The 15,920-nt window shown below is 42.0% G+C and overlaps 2 protein-coding genes across 2 annotated transcripts; both read right to left on the bottom strand.

Moving 5' to 3' along the window:
• Positions 1-72: 72 nt before the first annotated feature.
• srd5a1 (steroid-5-alpha-reductase, alpha polypeptide 1 (3-oxo-5 alpha-steroid delta 4-dehydrogenase alpha 1)) lies at positions 73-4,956 on the bottom strand. The gene is made up of 5 exons (XM_089022844.1): positions 4,523-4,956; positions 4,010-4,176; positions 2,788-2,889; positions 2,418-2,568; positions 73-2,286 (listed from the first exon to the last, which is right to left on the bottom strand). The coding sequence occupies exons 1-5, from the start codon at positions 4,828-4,830 to the stop codon at positions 2,220-2,222; spliced, it is 795 nt and encodes a 264-aa protein (XP_088878970.1). The 5' UTR covers positions 4,831-4,956; the 3' UTR covers positions 73-2,219.
• Positions 4,957-5,603: 647 nt separating this feature from the next.
• On the bottom strand, positions 5,604-14,595 carry LOC148882786 (importin subunit alpha-7). The gene is made up of 14 exons (XM_089023442.1): positions 14,470-14,595; positions 13,228-13,364; positions 13,047-13,139; positions 12,766-12,865; positions 12,592-12,686; positions 12,324-12,455; positions 12,153-12,241; positions 11,977-12,076; positions 10,975-11,138; positions 10,825-10,903; positions 10,206-10,331; positions 9,992-10,119; positions 9,511-9,695; positions 5,604-9,423 (listed from the first exon to the last, which is right to left on the bottom strand). Exons 1-14 carry the CDS (start codon positions 14,483-14,485, stop codon positions 9,236-9,238), a joined length of 1,632 nt encoding a protein of 543 aa, XP_088879568.1. The 5' UTR covers positions 14,486-14,595; the 3' UTR covers positions 5,604-9,235.
• Between the last annotated feature and the right edge of the window lie 1,325 nt (positions 14,596-15,920).

Raw genomic sequence — 15,920 nt, 5'->3', positions numbered from 1 at the left:
CACTTTAAGAACATTATTTCAAATAGCATTTAATGTAAACAGTTTGAAAATGACAAAAATTGGCATATGGGTCTTTCGCAGCACAGTGATAATACAGTATGTATATTTGACGATAATCATTTTTGATTCATTTGATCCATTCTATTCAAAACGTATTTATCCTTAACGTTCAATTATTTTAGTTATGAAAAATGAATGTACAGTGTATGATCAATCATCAACATATGTCGTTGTTTTTCATAATTACTAAGACATTAACATTTGAAAATGATAGATGAGTTAAACTATATATATATCTCAAGGCTCAAAATGTAGGGCTGTAAAGAAGGAAAGAAATCACCCATAACCTAAAGCACGTGAAGAATGATAGAATATGAAATACGTGTGCCGAGTCACAATCACAACCTCTTTATATATATGCTGCTCACGTAGACTGGAGGCCGCCAGTGACTATAAAGTAATCAGATTTCTCGGTAGCTCCTTCTAAAACGTCCATGCATAGTACTGTACATGTTGTCACACATCGCAACCCCACACGAACAGCCATCTCCTAGCCTACGAATTTTACGCTTGGAATGTACAACGGAGGCGAGCCACAAAGCAGCATCTTCGTGGAAAGCGAGTACAGTATAATGTGCACCATAAAGGGGGAGAGTGAAAGAGGAAACCTCTTGCATAATGCCGACCCGCAACCCCGGCTGCTCACGTGTAGCATGTGACAGTCAATGAAAAAAAAAAATCTTCGAACATGCCTGTGCAGGCACGCACGCAGCTGCTCACTCCCACAGAGCAAACAGAAGCTCACTTTCTTCTATCTTGAGCTCAATCTCACACCGCAGAGTGCGCGGGTATCAAAAGCAGCAGGTTACGAGCCTTTCCCTTGACGTGGTTTGCAAAAACGCTGCTTCACCTCACTGTCATCGTTTATAGGATTAGTCGCATCGGTGAGGGTCAAACCGCATTTGACAGATGCAACACAGGAGAGCATCTTCGAGAACACGCAGCATCTGTTAGCCAAGCCCACTTTCTGTTATGCATGAGAAATGAACTAATACGCTCGTCTTCAATCATGTCGGTGATGCGGCGTGTAGAATGATGAATATTGCATTTGGACGTCAAAGCCCGAACCGCACAATTGCCTCAGTCAATCTCTCCCGCCAGGAGTCATATTGGCCATGTACCACAGTGTTTTTAATCATTTATTTTGAGCCATGACACGTTTTTTACATTGGAAAAATGTTGCGGCCAATCTCGGAGGAATTAGCCAATCAGCTACGTGTTGCCACACGGACGAATATTAAGTTACCCTCCCAGTCTTACCAGCACGGACACTGGACAAGGAAGGACATTATATTTGCAGGAAATGATGAATAAATGTTTTATACAATTTAAATAAAAATGTGACATTGCATAATTTCTCAAGGCACACCGGACGATCTCACACTGCACAGTGGTTGAAAAACACTGCTGTACTACACTGCCACAAAAAAGTGTAATTAACATGAAGGATATTTCAACCCCCTTTTCTTCTTCCAGTCACCAACTGCGTCCATTTGTACAAATGATAAAGCACATTTTATTTCAAATATAGTATGCATTATAAAAAAATAAATTCATAATAACATGAATGAGGTTACATAGCAAAGGACATACACAACGACAATTGCTGTACTTGTTCTCAGTCAAGTTTCGGGGAGGAGGGCGTTGTCACATTTCAAAAATGGGTTAAAATGTTAAAAATGTGTCCATGTGTTTGCTATTGCTCAAGACGGTAGCTTGAAGTATTTGCCCTCTGTTGACCTCAGTAAAAGTTTGCAGGGGTGGAGGGGCAAAAACAATGCTAATTAACCGGCTACACTTCACTCAGTCCTGCCACCGCCAGAAAGGTCACTTGTAGGTATTCATCAAACTGAAAAATGCAACTGGTTACAGGCCCAAGGAGTTCTACGTTTTCACTTTGTCTTTTTTATGCTCACACAGAGATGTGGTCAGGAGGGGTGGGGATGTCTTGAGATGAATTAAAGGCTACTTACTCATCGCATTTAGTCGAGAGTAGCTGTTCAATAGGAAGGCTGGCATGGCAAGCTGCTTGAACATTTATTTTGCTTGAAGTAAACATGTTAAACCCGTTTAAAGTGCTTCCCCTTACCAATAGCATCACTGTACCTTGGAGATTTGGTGTGTCAATGTAAAAAAAACTATATATATTTGCGATTATTCTAAACCACAAAAGGTAACAATGCCTTCCTCGTTTTTGGGTAGTCCTCAAATTTAGCAAGGTACCATCTGGAAAGAGCAAACATAAGACATGTTCTATTTAAATCAATATGTATTGTATTGTATTGTATTGTATTATTTTGTTTTGTATTGATAATGTCTGAAAGTCACAAACAGAATGAACATGTTTGTGTTCTTACTTGTGGTGGGCAAAAGCTCTGCTGCTCAGGACCACCGTGGTGAAGATGGCGAAGGCCGCGCTGTGAATAGATTGGCCCGCCAGAGCGAAGCCCGTCCATTCGATTATCTCCCCAAAGTAGTTGGCTCCGGATACATACTCGAATATCCCACCTGTTTGGGAGGTGGGGGTGGGATGATAACATGTATGGCAACATGATGGAATGGAATTTAGCAAGACAAGAAGTAACGTTTTTACATGTTATTAAAGTGCGTTTTTTTACATTATATATGCGTGTGTGTGTTGGAATTCCCAAAATGTCTACTTTAATAATAAAGAGGATTTCAAAATACCAGATGCATGCTGGTCATCGCGTGCCATAGGCATGTTACCTCTAGGGATCTTATATCCGCTCTCTCCGGGTGCCCTCAGATTCCTCAGGATGTGGTCAGAATGCAAATTTATTATCCAGCCAAACAGCCACAGCAGAGAACCTGTAACAAACCAACCAAGAGCTCCTTTAGATACAACCCGAAACCTTAAAGGACAACCGACATCACTTTTTGTTTCACAACTGACATCAGAAAAACGTTTTATAGCATCTAAAATACCCAAAACACGAAGGCTGATATTTTTAGTCAAATGCAGAACACCAATAAAAATGACTTAAAAGTTCCAAAATCTGCAAAAAAATGAACCCGGAAGTGGCCAGTTTCAGAAGGTGCCGCCCCCTTGGTCGTGGTGTCACCCCAAGACGTCTTGCCTTGCTGGAGGATCAAAACAATGGCTTCAGATTCGGAGAATATGCTTTGTTGTTACTCATCCAGTTATGAATATGATTCAAATAGTTCAGAAGAGGAAAGCATACATGTTTGCAATCGATTAAAGAATTTATTCCGTGCCACTTTGAGTCACTTTGAGGGGGGGGGGGGGGTGTAGCACCAAAAAAGAGGCAGAAAATGGCGACAGAGCTCCGTGTAAGGAATTCATCAGCCCGTTTCCACAGGCTGATTAATTTCCTTACACGGAGCTTTGTCGCACTCTTCTGCCTCTTTTTGGTGCAACACAAAGTTTTCAGACCAAACAAGTATGTACAGCAAAATGCATTGGCGTGGTGGAAGGAGTGCTACAATGTGTCCTTTTTTTCAGTCCGGGGCATTCCTTCAGTGACGTAACGTGAGGACTCGTCACCAACTCAAAAACAAGACTTCCGGAATATTCAGCGTGAGTCTTAAAACGCAAAATATAGCTATATGCGGTGGAATCTTTGTAAAATACGCTCAGTAGAAGTCATTTGAAGCCATTTTACAAATTATAGACAGAACTTGTCCGGGATGTTCGGTTGTCCTTTAAAGCAGACAGTCACAAAAGCTACTTTGGCATTTTACATGCTGGGAAAATACATGTGCGCGGGCGGAGTCGTGTTTACTGATTATATTGACGACAACTAGCAAACAAACCTGGTTCATGAATCAACTGTACACAAACAACCACATTAACATTAACAGTCAAATGAATCATCTCTCTGAGAGTCAATTGTAATTTACGAATAGAATTATTTTATGTACAGTTCTTTCAGTTGTGCCCCAAATCATAAATTTCACACATACATACCTCCGATGAAGCATGGATTTGTCACCCAGTCTGTAGGGTACTCTGCATAGTGGCTCAGATATCTGATCTGCATGAAACCATTGTATGCGCAGAAAATAATAGCCAGGATAAAGGGGAGAAATGGTGTCGGTTTCCCTTCCCGGATTAAAAATGGATAAATAAGTGCTCTGGAACAGGAAAAAAAATGTGGTCAAAATGACAATTAGTGACACCCAGCACTTGCATATTAAGTACTTCTTGCAGAAGTAACTCGTGTATTTTTTAAGCCACAAATTATTTCCTGCAAAAGGCACCAAAGCAATATTTTTATAGACATGGCGTCAGCACAAAAAGTGCAAATAGGTGAGTTTCTGAGTCAGTGTCAAGGTTCCTTCTATAAATCCACAAACACTGGGTTTCTCTGTATGCTTTTTCACCGCTCATTTTTTCTCGGTACATTATCAGTCAAATTGAAGTGCACGATGGCGTGTACAACTGACCAAACATCATCGGGAATTGCAAAAATGTACCTACCTCTGGGTATAGTGACACAAAAACATTGCAATGAGCAGCTGATTGGCAAGCAGGGACCTTTTCCCCGAGGATGTCCACACCAACAGATACACGGGCACCAGGAACGCGGGGAGTTCCTGAACAAACCATGCCAGCTTAGCATTGATTACAAATCCATATTTGCTCGAACTGTACCGTCCATAAGACGCATTCACGAACAGAAGGCAAACAAACGTGCACGCTGCCATTAAAATCATGAAGTATGCCATGCAGTCCAAAACGTACTGCTCTTCCTCCGAGGAGGAAAATAACGATGAAATGCTATCCATTCTGGCAGAGATTTGGGGAGATTGTAAAGTAAAAACACAAGTAAATAAACAAAGGTGTAATTTCTGTTTATGTTGTACGACGAAGTCAAACTAATCGACCATACGTTCACTTGCATACTGGGGGGAGGCGCTGCTGTATATTCACCCAATCAGATCGATGAACCGAAACGGTACCCAATTCATCAGCCAATCAAAATGCGCAGTGTTGCATTGGTCGATATAACGCGCAGAAGAGAGTACCGTGACAATTATATAACACACAATATAAAAACGCTCGTGTGCAATTATATTTGCGGTCGTAACTTTGTGGCTGACAAAAGATAAACGATAAACCATTTTGACAGGAAGACGAAGGCAAAAAAAGGTTGAAGTATATCATGTTCCACTGCGCATGCGCACAACAGCCACCGTCGTTTAAATTTATGATAGACGGTTGGGACAAAATACAGTGACAACATTCAGGGGCATAATGAACAATAACTACAATGGCGAACAGTTTTCGGTGATTATGGGAAAAGGGGGGGGGGTAGTTTAAAAACGAAGTTGCCTTAAAGGAGAGAAAGTCCACTGTTGGCTTTGTTCTGCATGGAACAACAGTGACCCCTTGTGGCCAGTTTAAGTCAAGCACTCAGGTATAAACAGGTAAAAAAGATAAGAAATGTCAACGTTTTGTCCATTGATGCCACTGTAATTAAATATTGTAGAAGTAATCATGAATAATATCAACACGAGCAGGTGGAGTTGAAAAAAAAAAACAAAGTAGCAAGCCCATATCTTTTTTTGAACATCTTTATTCTCTTTTCGCAGTATGATCACTGAATATGTTCAGATCATACCATATTTTCACTTTAATTTCCCACATTTTTTTAATGTTTGTTTCATGATCATGTTTGTGTGTCATGTTGAGTTTCTCGTCGCTCATTCAAACAGTCGGTTAAGTCGAGTCAAGTCACAGTTTTTACAAAGATAAGTCGCTTAGGGAGAAAACGGCAAGTTAACACATACACAAACAAAAAAGAGAAAAGAGAAAATAAATACATTTAAATAGAAATGAGAAGGACCGGAGCAGACAAGATGAGGACTGGTTAGCGATGTCACATATATGAAAAGTTGTAGACAAACTTTGTAAACGAGTGAAGATTAGAATAATCTGACAAACTATTGGATTTTTGATACAGACGGCAACACGTTCCAGGACGGAAGACATTAAACATCAGATGTCAGATTCCCCCTGATTCCATCTGGAAAATGATTTCCTGATTACTAGGCAGCTTTTTTCTTTCCAAACACAATTATCCAAAAATATATCTTTGATTATCCCTCTAAGGAAAATGTTGAAAAAGGCTTCCGGCCGCCTGTTCTGTGCCCATTTTTCCTACCACATACTCCAAATGAGGCTTTTTGTCCACTTCCCAGAAGTGAGTAGAATTGCATGTGAATGCCGATCAATGTATCAAAACATACATAAAATTGATAGCTTTTCACACACGGGTGGGGAACCATTTAGGTAGGATGGATTTGAATCCTCATATGAAGGACGTATAATGCACCTACGGAACAAATTATTCTATAATGCGTGCATGTTTGGTGCTCTTTCTAAGTTCCCTCACCCTGTTTTGCATGCAAATCACCTTTACATCGCAATGACAGTTTTTTTTCCCGGAGTAGAAAAAAAGTCAGAGTAAGCAATGGTTGCCTTTTAGAGTGCCTGATTTTTTTTTTTTTCTTTGGACATTTATTGCAGTCTCGTGGGTTGGGGTTCACTTGATCAATCGACTGAAATGGAAATCTATCAATGACAAGAGAGTGGGACTTTGAACGGAAACATCACAGCCTTCGATTTCGGGAAAGGAACTTTGGTAAACAAAGGTCGGTACCTGAAATTCCCCAAATGGATGCTATACATGACCCTACAAATAGCCACGTGATTACTCTCCACAGCGTAAAGAAACGTACAGCAAAATCCGTGAGTAGACGAATACGGGGGTAGCCGAAGAGACAAATTAAATGCATCAAGACCACATAAAGACACGTTTTAATCGGGCGCCCACAGAAAAGAAAGTTACCTATTTTTTTTTTTTTTTTACAAAAGACAACATAACTTAAAAAAAGGTAAGGAAAATAATAGAGCAGCAATGTTTGTTTTTTTTGCACAGTACGTGTGCACATTCAAGTAAATGAAAGATATATATCAATACAAGGAAAAATAATTATCTAGAGGTCAAAGATTGTTTGGTCGGATTGGCACTTTTGTGAATACGAGTGCAGTTTCGCGAAATTCATCTTCCTGTTTTTTTCCCTTTCTTTTCAAAGACTCAAAATCCGACTGCACACGATCGCGATGTCGAGGATACGCCACATTAAGATGCTGATGCTCAATTAGCGATGTGCTTTCATCTCCTACAACAGGGGCGGGGAAATCCTTTTTGTATGAAGTTTCCCACTCCTGTTGTACAGTGTATAAATAATATTTTATATATATTTTTTTTTTAAAGAGCATCCATGCTCTATGGCGAGGATGTCATCTAGAGTCTGTGATTGAGTCGTGCTGTTGTAAATGAAAAGACAAATCACTAGCAGGAGGGTCTGGGGGGATGTCATCCGTGTCCACAGAACACATGTGCTCCGGGGGACGAAGTCAGAGTCAAGTGAGCTCTCTTCTTCACACAGTGCCGCTCAGTCAAAGAAAAATAATAATAAATCACACCATCCCAACGTGATTTTTGCAACATGCAAACCTGCACGCCGGACCGCCCGCGTCAGCATTTACGCCGCCCATTCAAACCATCCAAATGTCACAGTGGCTATAAGCAGTGGCTAGAAGAAAAGTTTTCATATGTCCTTTTGCATTTTGTTGTATGATCGGTGTTGAATGCTAGAATTGAGTCATAATATTGCACCGAAAAGAAAAAAAAGTGAGTTGAGGAGCTTCAATTAGAGAAACGATTTTGCCAATGTGAATTACAGCACAACTATATTTCACTAGTTGGTGAATTGACAAAACATATTACATGGATGGATGCAGGAATTTGGAATTGTTTATCTAGATTTCAATTGGGGCTTATTTGGGTGAATTAGTACCATACAAGGCCTGAGACTCTCTCCCCAAATGACTCCTTCAATCCCAAAAATTAAAAAGTGCAACACATTGAGGAAAAAAAGGCCATCATTTTCTGGTTAATTTGCTGTGCTGTTGTATGAGTGTATCAACACCTGAAGGGAAAACAAAAAAATAATGCAAAATGTGTCATTTTGCATTTTTTTTATTCAGCTGAAAAATTGTCAAGCGAATATCAAACTTCTCAGACAATGGAAACTTTTTTTGTTAGCCTGCAACTAGCCAGTCATCGGTTATGTGTAGTGTCTGCAGTGTGCAAGTAAGTGTGTGTGTGTGCAAAGAAATACTTTAATAACTAAGCCCCCCCCCCTCCCAAAAAAATCCTCCCGACGGGACTAAACTTGGAACGGTGTTCCGTTTCTGAGAAGCATCCTGGAGCTACGTAACAGCATGGCTACACTAGAATCATGCAAAATCTGCTGCAATTGATGACACTGACCTGAGCGCCTATAAAAGAAAAAAAAAAAAAAAAAAAAAAAACTAACCATCCAGAAGCGCGATACAGCTTGTGACAGAACCACTACATGACCATGACTGCTTCCTGCCATGCGAATAAGGCCCGAGATGGGCAAACGGCCACAAAATCAATCGGACCAAACGCCGCTGGGAAGCAGAACTGAAAATTCTCACCTTCCTGTCAATAGCCGCTCATCTAAATGCTGTAAACAAACGCGCACTACAACCAGATTGTTCCATGTTAAGATCACCTCAGAATTCAAATGTCTTTTTTTTTTTTTCATAACACAACATGCCTCGAGCATTTTGAGCATCAATTGAACCACCAGTAGGAAGCTGGAATTTGCTTTTGAACGCCATTTCACCCAAAGCCTTTTGATATTTTCTGTCACCTGCCAAAAAAAAAAAAAATGCAAGAAAGCAAAAACAAAAGAAAATAATAAACCCGCACACTATTGGTGATTAGACTCTGAAAAGCCCCCCCCCACCCTAAAGTGGATTAAATAAATGCTGTCCCTCAAGCTCTCTGACAAATGCTCTCCTTGAAAGAAAATTATGTGCTCTTGGGGGAGAACGTAAAAGTATTTTTGTTTCGTTTTAATTGCACTGTCAGAGGCGTCAGCCTGACATCCAGGAAAAGAAGGGGGGGTCAAGGGCTCCCCCCCCACCCCAGGAATCGGAATGAAAATGACAAAGTCTCCAAATCATAAACCCGCAGAAAGCGTCAGAAAAGGTGTAACGGCCCGGTGAGAAAGAACAAGGGTGTGGAGTTAAGAAACACTCCACCCCAAAACTTCTCCCACTTTCAATGAATGAGTTGAAACCTTTGCCTTATAGTTGAAAGCCCTCCATGGGCGCCTCCTGTTGGGGGAAGAGGAACTGCTGGTTGTCCTGGTCCACCTGCGGGGCCAGGCTGCTGACCTCGTCCTCCACCCCGAAGTAGTGCTCGATCAGGTCGAAGGCCTTTTGGTAGATCTCATGGTTTTCGTGACTCTGGAGGAACTCAATCTTGTTCAGACCTGAACAGCAGAGGTTGAGAGGATTGATGGAAAAATTCCGGAGTGAATTTGCTTTTTGACAATGCGTGTCCATTTCCGGCCCAGTACCGTGAGCTTCTTCGATGAGGCTGCAGTAAGGGTTGATGCCCGTTCCGTGGTTCTCCTGCTTGGCTTCCTGTTCGCCCAGCCGCAAGATGTTCTCCAGGCCGTTGAGGGCCACTTGGACGATCTTGGAGTCCATCACCGTCAGCAGATCGCATAGCGGCTTGATGCAGCCCAGGTTGACCAGATATCTAAAGTGCAGACACCGAAACAAGAGCAGGTTGACAAGGATGTGGAAGGGGGAGGAAGACATATTGGCAATTGAAGTCAATGTGAAGGAAAAGTACAGTAAAGTCTCGTTATATCGATATCGGATATATCGATAGTCCCGGTTATATCGATACTATTTCTATGCACGCACGGAGAAAATTACATGCAAACAGGGTCGGATATATCGATAGTCCCGGTTATATCGATATTTTTTCGGACTCCCTTGAATATCGATATAACGAGACTTTACTGTATTCCAAATATGAAATAAGCCTGCCTGATCTGTTCCGGCGTTCCTCCAGAGGTGGCGTTGGAGATGGCCCACGCGGCCTCTTTCCTGGTCCGGAATTCTGCTTTTTGTAGAATTTCAATGAGCACTGGAAAGATGTTAGCGTCGATAACGGTCTGTAGATGAGAACCCACAAACGATCAGGACCGAGGAAAAGACCCGGTCAGGTGACAATGAGCTTGGGCGGGGGGTGACACCCCACCTGTATCTGCGCTCGGTTTCCGGCTGTGATGTTGGAGATGGTCCAGCACGCTTCTTTGCGAATTGACTCTTTAGCGCTGCTCAGTAGGTGGAGAAGACAGGGCAGGGCAGAGCAGTTCAACACCACCTGCGCATGGCCACAACACATGAGAACCTACAAACTAACCTAGTTGCAGTGTTGCCCACATGTTACATCAAAAAAATAGCACACCACCCAAAAAAAAAAGGTTAAAAATATATGTGCGTCTGATCGGGGAAAAGTCATGCAGATAAATCAGAATTGCCAAAACATTGCCAGAGGTCTGACCAGCGCATTACCAGCATCCCACACAAGAAAAAACAAACCCCGAACAATTTCGGGAATGGCAGCTACTCTAAACAATTCACGGGTGTGAATTAAGTCTGAAGGACTTATTTTGCTGCTTGCCGTAATTTTATGGGTGTGTACGCTGTGGTGGGAGTAAACACAGTCTACTTGATTGCCATCCAATCAAAGCGCTTCCTTTCACAGCCTTAAAATGAATGAGTGAAACTGAACGGATTTCAACGAGAACGAGTCAAACGTTTGCGCTAACGAAGGCTTCGTCACAGACTTTTCAACTTTTTAGATGGACTCTCACCTGCGTCTGGATGTCATCTCCCGTCACAATATTCCCGACAGCTCTCAAGGCAGGAGAGGCCACCTTGTAGTCTGTGTGCCTGCAAACAGGAGCCATTCAAACAACAGGCCGGGAATAGCGCCGGCGAGGCCTGCGGTGACGCGGGTTTACATAAGCAGCTCGATGAGACGCCTGCAGACTCCGGAGTCGATGACAGCCTGAATTTTGTCGTTGGGTCCGTCGGAGAGGTAGGACAGAGCCCAGCAGGCGTCTGCCAGGAGGTCCGAATCGCTGCTAAATAGAAGTCTGGAGAGGACCGGGAGACAGGGAGACACCTACAAGCGAAACAGGCCGAATTGATCCGAGCTCAGGAATCATAATCGACGATGCAGGTGATTCGAACAGAGCACAAAATGTGACACTGCTTTGTCTTATTTGCCGAAAAAAAAATCCACATATTCACGATACAAATTCACCTGTCTAATATAAAAAGAGTGAACAATGTTGAAATAAATCAATGAGCTTTATGCATCACATTTGCTGCAATGATGTGAAGTCTATACATGAATATCACTACTGTGATATTTTTGAGATAAGATATGGCTAACCCAAACCCGCCATAAGACGTTCAAAAAACTTTGTACAAATTTAATAAATCTTTCTCTGAAAGCATCGCCATATTTGGGAATTGATAGAGAATAGACAGACTCAAGTTATCATATTAAAAAGTTTCATGCTGTTGTATGCTTAGTTGGTCGAACACAAGGCCCACAATGGAAGCACAGAAAATCTGGGGTCAATCTGAGGTAAACAGACACAGCCTGTTAAACTGTCATCCTCGGGTAAGAAATCTAGCCTCGGGAGGAATTTAGGACTTGGTAAACTCCTTCACAGGAAGAGCTAATTAGCCAAGTTTCAAATCTATCAGTTTATAGAAAGACAACCCATTGATATATCAATGTTCTGTTGGTTTATGGATGTCGGTGCTTGTACCATGGGACGTCCAGGTGTGTGGTATTCAAATCAAGAAGACCGTGTTTTACTCATGTATCACTTAAATTTGCATATACTCTCAAGAAATGGCTTGGCAGAGGGCTGCAAAAGGTTTGTGTCGGTCGAATAAGCTCACGAAAAACTACGTCCAAAGACAATCTTTTCTTAACCGATACCCACCTTTTCAAAAGACGGTGGAGGGTTTTTTCCTCTGCAGAGATTCGAAAGGGCCCACACGGCATTCCTGATCATGGTCAATCGAGTGGATTTCGTCAGGAGTCTGCAACAGTGAGGAGATATCTTTATATTAGCATATTTGGTGCACACACACACAAAAAAATAAGTAACACTTTTACATTAAGAGTGGTGGAAGGATATTGCAGTTCAGCACGTAGTCCCTACACAAGGCACTGTCACCTGCGATATTCCCCAGTGCCCACACAGCCTGGAAGATAAAAATCATACACACAGATATGTACACAGAAAATATGTATTAAAAAAAACAACAACAAAAACACACAACACACCTGTTCCTGCACATCCTCAAAATCTGAATTGAGAAGTTCAATAAAGATGGGCACAGCTCCAGCTTCAATCACTGTCTTGGTCTGCATGGACGTGCCCGACGCGATGTTGGTCAGAGCCCAAGCGGCTTCGAACTGCAAACACATGCCCGACGCGCTATTAAATGAATTTATTGATTAAGAATCAGAAAGAATCCGAAAGCTTTAATCGTCCCACTATGGAGAAATTTGCAGATTAACCGTCTCCAATGCGGTTTTTGTACACACTGACCTGTAGCGTGCAGTTGCTGCTCATCTTAAGGAATTCCACAAACCTCTCCACTACACCGCATGTGCTTATCACTTCGTCTATAGGCGGGTTGGGCTCTGAAATCCAAACGGGGAAAATATGCTGAAAAGCTCTGCTGGTTTTCCTCACTGTGACTTCAGACCAGTTGCACATTACCTTTCGAGAGAAGTTTCCTGAACTTTTGCGTGGTGGCGAGTTGGAGCTCGGGGTCTTCAGAGAAAAGAGTCTCAACCATATCTCTGGTGATGACTCCTTCCTGCGATAACACACACATGGATTGTTTGAGCAAAAGCTCATCCCAGACTTGTCGAAAGAAATTGTAGAATTTGCAGTCACAGGAAAAAGTAGGTGACTTGCAACTTAAAAGCCCTTTTGCCTTATTTTGCACACTAGAAGGGACAAAACAAGCCCTGAGGCCAACTGAAGTAAACACTCACTGTGACAGGTAAGCTGAGATGCGATTCCACAAGGGGACTCTCCAGCATGGCTTCTTCGTCAGTGAGGACGTCCACGTTCCTTCGTTTGCAAAGCTTGGAAGAAAAATCAGACCGCTCTCACCACTTCAAAAACCAAAGATGATATTTTACACAGAGCGGTGAGAGATGTGAGGCTTTGTACCTGTTGCTCTCGTTTTTGTTTCCTGAGCTGAATGCCCTCTTCCTCTCTCCTGCGCCGCATCTCCTCAGGGTTCAGCGCTTTGTTCTTGTAGCGGTTCATCCGGTAGTTGTTGTCCTTTGCCGGACTGGCTGATGGCTCTGTTAGACCAGAGACCCAAGATAAAGCAAATTTGCTTTGGTGGCATAACAGAGGTCATGTTCATATGTCTAAAATAAGAGGACATCATGATGAAAGTGCTTGTAAAAAGGCCTGGATATAAAAAGGCTTTCCGATGGTTGGCTGCCAGTGGACAGCGCAGTCTAAAAATAATACTCACGCAAAAAAGTATGCAGAGTTAGTTCTTATGGTTTTGGGGTAGTCATAACACTGCCTTCACCCGGGAAAAAAGCACATACCATATGCGATCAATCATATCTTGACAATTTCCAGTCAGTCACACACGCAAAAGGATCAATTCCCACTAGATGGCAGAAATTCCGTAGTTACCACGTATACAAAATCTGCTTGTTGTGACGTGGTTGACATGTCTTTACAGGTAATCTATTGAATGTGGCATGTGTTGTGTTATTATACTCCAATTAATACGGGTTTTTCCCTAAGAATGGAACCCGGCCGTATGACCACTGAATCGAAATGCCCAAGTGTCAAATCTGATGGAATCAGCGTGTCTATCTGGACATTCTTTATGCAACGTTATCGTGAGAATTCACTTCCAATGATATCTGGCCTACAGTCAACATTTTATTTTTTGAGGACATATTTTTGACAGTTGCCGGGATTGTGTCACATGAACACGTTGGTTAGGGACGCTCTGCTTGACAAGCGTCACGTCAAAACATCGATCGAGCAAACCCGCCATCAACAGCATCATTTGGATCAACAGCATCATTTGGAACATCGAACGTGACGCGAATGGCTTAATGTGCACTTGTATAGCCTCGAAACAACACCAAATGATATCATTTGTGTATTATATGACGCGTTTTAGAGTCGGGATGGGGGGCTAGCATAACATCAGCTAAGCTAATGTACGCGCGAGGAGCTGAGCTCAGCCAAATTGATGACATCCAAACGTATTTATGGCAACTGCAGAACTTTTAATAAAATAATAAAAGAGTAGAAGTCTCCTTAAGTGCCTCGGTTGAGATACAACGCGAAGAACGACATTTCCACACTCTAAAACCGCGACGATTAACAATAACTCGTAAATTTCCAATAAACTAGCGTTTTGGAACCACTTACCCATTTGGTTCTCCATGTAGTTCAGGCGTACGATGTTGTGAATTCGACGTGTTGACAACTTCAGGTAAATTCTCTCTGCTTATGTCCAAGAATTTGCTCCACTAAGTTTAGCAATATGTCTGCCGGAAGCGGAACTATTAATATGACCACTTCCGGCCATCACAGCCCGCATTATTCAACAATTCCCTCATACGCCGTTAAAAATCAATGCAAATATTTTGTATTTACATAGAAAAAGATCTCCATTATAAAAAAAAATACAAAAACCTACATTTCACATCCACGAGAGGAGAGGCGGAGTAATTACATAATTTAGTTCTGACAAAATCACGCGAGACTGACTTTCGCCTGCAAATAACGCTCAACGCAGCAGTGACATCTGCTGGACATTAAGCAGTTGAAGTGCTCATATGCAAAGGTGTCCAGTGCAAAATACAGTCGTAGTTAAAAAAAAAATCATCTCTTGCAACATCAGTAACATACTTTTCAAATAATTTTAATCATAACACTATATGCGTGAAGATGTATTTTAGCCATGATTCCTTTGAGTCACCCAAGACGGACATTTTAAATAAATTGAATCCAATGGAATTATTTGTAGATTTTTTCACAATGTTAAACAACAAATCATTCAAGAGTAATTATGTGCGTTGTTTGATCATATTGACTGTCCCCCGCAGTGAACCAGCCAAATGATATAAACATGAATCCCGTTTTGCTTTTTGGCCTCTATGTAGGAAAGCAAAGCAGGTGATAGATTGGTAAACATCACTGAAATAGATCACACGTCAGACGAAGGACAATGACTCGCTTTGCTCAAACAAATTCCACCTTGGCCGTGGCAGCGTGGTTCAAAGACTGCTGATTTGCGTTGGATCCTGTTGCCAAGCGTCCCTCTTGAGGAATGTTGTTTGGGCTGACGTAGTGAGATGACACTGAACAAACCAGGATGTGTCTGGGGCTTTTTGTTTGTGTTGTGTGGCGCGATGCCACAGCAAAACAGTGCCAGTGATGGTGAAAGGGGAAAAACTGTAATGATAACATCGACCCGAATATTCGTCTGAAAAGCATCTGGCTGCTGAGTACAATTTGAGCGTTTTTTTTTTGGAAATATTCCATCCACAAATGAGGACGACTGAGCAGATGCTTCTGTGAATGCAAGATTATTAATTGCAGAAAGGGCTCTGTCGCACCTGTTATATGCACATGGAATGTCAACCTGAAATATGATTTCCGCTTCCGACTTTGTATTCAACCAATCAAACATAAAAAAAATAGCATTGCACACGTGTGGCTTAATTTGCCTTGAGCAGATGCTCCTAAATGGATGTACATACGTACTTTATTCCCTCGCAGCATTGCCCTCCATCACCTGGCGTATGATGAAATAGACAAAAGGGGGCAATGTTGCACAAATTAGACCGCAGCAGGAAGTCTGTTCTTGGAGAAAG

Source organism: Hippocampus bargibanti, linkage group LG20 (assembly GCF_051943395.1).
Source record: "Hippocampus bargibanti isolate YZ-2025 linkage group LG20, ASM5194339v1, whole genome shotgun sequence".
NCBI classification, from domain to species: Eukaryota; Metazoa; Chordata; class Actinopteri; order Syngnathiformes; family Syngnathidae; genus Hippocampus; species Hippocampus bargibanti.
Note: the sequence above shows the minus strand (reverse complement) of the source record. Positions and strands in the feature narration are given on the sequence as shown.

Excerpts from the sequence above, each read along its gene's own strand:
- LOC148882786 (XM_089023442.1), bottom strand. Across the intron at positions 12,242-12,323 it reads TTGAGGATGTGCAGGAACAG|GCTGTGTGGGCACTGGGGAA; the intron begins GTGTGTTGTGTG and ends TTTATCTTCCAG. Across the intron at positions 9,696-9,991 it reads GGAACGCCGGAACAGATCAG|ATATCTGGTCAACCTGGGCT; the intron begins GCAGGCTTATTT and ends TCTGCACTTTAG.
- srd5a1 (XM_089022844.1), bottom strand. The coding sequence starts at position 4,830 with ATGGATAGCATTTCATCGTTATTTTCCTCCTCGGAGGAAGAGCAGTAC. Across the intron at positions 2,890-4,009 it reads AAATCCATGCTTCATCGGAG|GTTCTCTGCTGTGGCTGTTT; the intron begins GTATGTATGTGT and ends GGTTTGTTACAG. Across the intron at positions 2,287-2,417 it reads AGAGCTTTTGCCCACCACAA|ATGGTACCTTGCTAAATTTG; the intron begins GTAAGAACACAA and ends TGCTCTTTCCAG.